General features: G+C 35.5%; 1 protein-coding gene across 1 annotated transcript; it reads left to right on the forward strand.

The window, feature by feature from the left end:
* The first annotated feature begins 65 nt into the window (after positions 1–65).
* On the forward strand, positions 66–1,701 carry LOC108764039 (uncharacterized). The gene is made up of 4 exons (XM_018512044.1): positions 66–307; positions 492–626; positions 1,218–1,266; positions 1,617–1,701. The coding sequence occupies exons 1-4, from the start codon at positions 220–222 to the stop codon at positions 1,699–1,701; spliced, it is 357 nt and encodes a 118-aa protein (XP_018367546.1). The 5' UTR covers positions 66–219.
* Positions 1,702–4,181: the final 2,480 nt, after the last annotated feature.

Consider the following 4,181-nt stretch of genomic DNA (forward strand, 5'->3'; position numbering starts at 1 on the left):
GCGTGCGTGCGTGCGTGCGTGCGTGCGTGCGTGCGTGCGTGCGTACTATTATGGGTGCGTTCCACATAACGCTCGCAACACTCACGCTCGCAATGACGCGATCACCCGTTCCACTAACATGAGCATTGCGATAAGTGGAACGAGTGAAGAGCATCGTTATTCGTGATCGATGTGATCTTGTATTTACAGTGGCAGAGAGTAAAATTCGGAAAAATAAGTATGGAGAAAGTATCTTTATATGATCATACAAGTGATAAAATGTGTGATGTTATGTTGTCTCCTGATGATGCTCGACGTGCTGTTTCAGGTAAGATAATAAATGTCAATTATAACCTATTAATATATAGATATTAGATATGATTCAATATTACATAACCTTTCAGGTATTGCTATTATAAATAAAATGCTTTAACTTTATATTCTAATATTTATATTAGACATATTTGCATAAAAGAATTATATGATTTTGAAAACATTTATTATATTTACAGATATTACTTTTGCTACATCTGTCTTAAATATAGCAATTTTACAGCAAAATCAAGAAAATAACATGCAAACTGCAGCTAATGAAATTGCGACAACTGCAGTAGATAATGATTCGTCAATAGATAAGTGTGAAGAAAGTAAATTTAAAATATTATTTCTCTTTATTTCTTATTGATTACATTGATCTTATAAAACTCATTTCTAAACATAACACATTTCTAAACGATATATATGAGTATGTTCACGCAGGAATCAAAAATTTAAATGTATATTTCTAATTAACTTTATATATTACATAACGAATTGAAATAAAGGCCTTAAATGGTCAAACTGGATCTATAGTACTGGAACAATTCTGTGCAAATTTATGTACCACATATCCATTTCCTTAAACAGCGTGCCAAATTTATTTTCAGTCTTAAAAACGCAATTCTGACAGAACTACATTAGTAATATCACTAATTAAATTATTGGTGTTCATAAGGCATAACGCATTTCAGATCAATCTTAATATTATGATGTTAATAATTAAGTATTCTAAAATCTATAAATAATTTCATTAAGAAAAATATTACCTCGGCTGAGGTAATATTTTTCTCATGTGGGACCAGCAAGCCTATTCTGAAACTCTTAACGCAAGTTTTGTTATCGTTAAGAGTTTCAGAATAGCTGGATCTCTTGCTTCGTGCGAGACTTTATTCCATTGCTTATAATACATACTTTTGCAGGATCTTTATATCGATGGACTGATTCATGTGTTATCTTTTTATTACAAACGTATCAAGAAATGGAAAAAAAATTTACTAACGGAAAGATTTCACACAAGAAGTGTTGGGAACACATTGCGAAAATTATGAAAGATAAGGGATACAATATAACAAATTATATACAAATTATAATATATTCAAAATCATTCAATAAATATATTTATAATATATTTATTTGTACTTCTATTAATGTAATTGAAAATCTCTCTTTTGTATATTTAAAAAAACTCGTTGAAAATATAAAAGGTAATATCTAATCTAAAATGACTTTTGAACTCATAATCCATATAGCGCGTAACAACAGTTTGTGAATAATTTTCTATGCGAAGACGTTTAACACGTTTCTTTTTTTCTTATAAGAGAATCTCATATTCTTCATCAGAACTACAACTACTTTCACTGGAAGAATAATTCTTCAATATCTGTACAACAGATACAATTGTAACCTCTGCTATTGTAATACTCGGCATTGAGCGTGAGCGTTGCGAGCGTTAAATGGAACGCACCCATATAACTAGTGACATCAACTCTCACGCCGACCTACCTCCTTAATGCGGGCGTTATGAGCGTTCATTTTTATCATCTGAAGTTGTTCACTTATAGCGTCCGCTGGCGTCGTGGACGATAAGTGGAACAGCACGAAGAGCGATCTGAGCGTTACGAGCGTTATGTGGAACGCACCCTATTAAATATTTTAATATCTAATCTTACTTGGACTGCGTTTGAAAACATCACCCGAGTGCCCCCGCGTATTGTATTATCTTTGTTGTTCACTCAGTGTTAAACAAGGATAAGATAATACACGGGGATATTTTCGAACGCAGCCTTGCCTTAGATGATAACCAAAGACAGGGTGCGTTCCGAGTCACGCATGAAGCGCGTAGACTGCACAGAAGTCGTTCCAAATTAGCTATTGCCAAAGACATAGAGAATGGACTGCGCAATCCGTATCTAAGTAGTGTATAGCGTGATTTACACGGGCGACTTTTATTCGTTAGAAGCCGCGTCTAATGACGTCACGGAATTCGCTACTAAAAACTTCTTCTAGACGCGGGAATTGCTCTTGTTAACGTATACTCGCGGCGAATACTGCTTTCGACGCTTGTCGCTAGCTTGACGCTGGCTTATCGCTGGCTTGTCACTAGCTTTTTGCTAGATTGTCGCTAGCTTCTTGCTGCTCTTCCAGAGCGAATTTTTAAGTCGTCAGCGTAAAAAGACGAATTTTTCCGAAACGTCTCGACCACTCAGCCATAAGCATTAGAGAATAACCATGTCATCGAATGACATACTTCGAGCCGCTGTTGTGCTTTGTGCCCAACTATTCGCTTGATCACTAGCAACCACTCAACGCTGCGACTTCAAAATTTTAGTCGTTAGCGAATAAAAACCAAGCGTGTAGAAGAAGCTTTTATCAGCGAATTCGCTGACGAATTAAGAAGCTTACTTCAAGCGAATAGCAGCAGAGTCGAAAGAATTCGCTGGCGAATTAATGACGTCACTAGACGCGGTTTCTAGCGAATAAAAGTCGCCCGTGTAAATCACGCTTATCAAATGTGGTCGTCAATAACGAGAGGTCCGTGGGAGACGGCCAATCCCCCTCTCATTTTCTCTCCCATTACATCATTGAATGGAAAAAAATAGAAATGGCCGTCTGCCATGGTCCCTCTTTCTCATCCCTATCGACCATTTTGACACACGGATCGCGCAGTCCATTCTCTATTACTACGTTTACACGGCACGCTTTACGCCGAAGTTATAACATCGATGTCATGAAACTGACCAATCACAGTCATTCCATTCTTCAGAGGAACAGCTATGATTGGCCAGTTTCATAACATCGATGTTATAACTTCGGCGTAAAGCGTGCCGTGTAAACGTAGTATATGTCTTTGGCTATTGCGCACTTCGAAAGGGGCTTCGCACTATGTATTCCACAATACACACTATGTATTCCACAATACATGATTTCTGATAGGTTGAAATTCTTATTCTCTGTTCTCTGTTTCCTGTTCCTTTTATTGTACGGAGCCCCAAAGTGCTACGAATTCCCCAGATTGTACTAACCATACTGAATTCTTAGCACTCTTCCCAGCGCATTGACTGCTTCTCTTTTGACTTGAGGCAGTTGATGCGTCTAATGCGTTCATGTGCAGTCTATGCGCTTCATGTGTAATTCGGAACGAATATTTGTGATACTGTGGCTCCTAAATGGATCGGAAATTTTTCTAAGAACTCTTAAAAAGAAGAATAAACATTGTATTATAGCGAAAAAGAAGTCGAAACAAATAACCTGAAACCTTGAAAGTTTATTTTATATTTTAATGAGTTTATTTTATCCTAATTAATTACGAGTTTTTAAATTTAAAAGTCAATCTTTTTAAAGTTTAATGTTATCCCGGGATGTGACGTTATTATATTAAATACTTTTAACTAACAATTACAAATGTGTTATAAAATAATACAATATATTCAATAACAATGTAGTAATATAATGTAATAGTAACATAATATTATATACAGAGTAAGTCATTTTAATCGAACCAGGCAAATATCTCGTAAAATATAGAAGATATGGAAAAATATTTCAGACAAAAGTTATATGGTTTAGAGGGGAACATAAGATGGAACCATTGGTTTGACCTTGGATAGTCGTTTGAAAGTCACGTGAAGGTCATTTTCAATTTCTTAAATAGAAATCCCTATTTTTTATTGCTCATTCTTGTAGCTTACCTCGAGAGCTTTCCAAAACACTAAACCAAATATTTTTTCATTAAGTACTTCTCAAGTTATAAGGTTCGAATGTTACAATATACTGTCAGCATTAACATTAACCCAAGGTATCCGACAAGTAAAACCTCTTGAATTATTCAAAATTATAACTCGGATAACATTTATCAAGATCAAGGCCATTAGAGGTTGTACCTC

The sequence above is a fragment of the Trachymyrmex cornetzi genome, unplaced genomic scaffold (genome assembly GCF_001594075.2).
Source record: "Trachymyrmex cornetzi isolate Tcor2-1 unplaced genomic scaffold, Tcor1.1 scaffold1121, whole genome shotgun sequence".
Classification (NCBI taxonomy): Eukaryota; Metazoa; Arthropoda; class Insecta; order Hymenoptera; family Formicidae; genus Trachymyrmex; species Trachymyrmex cornetzi.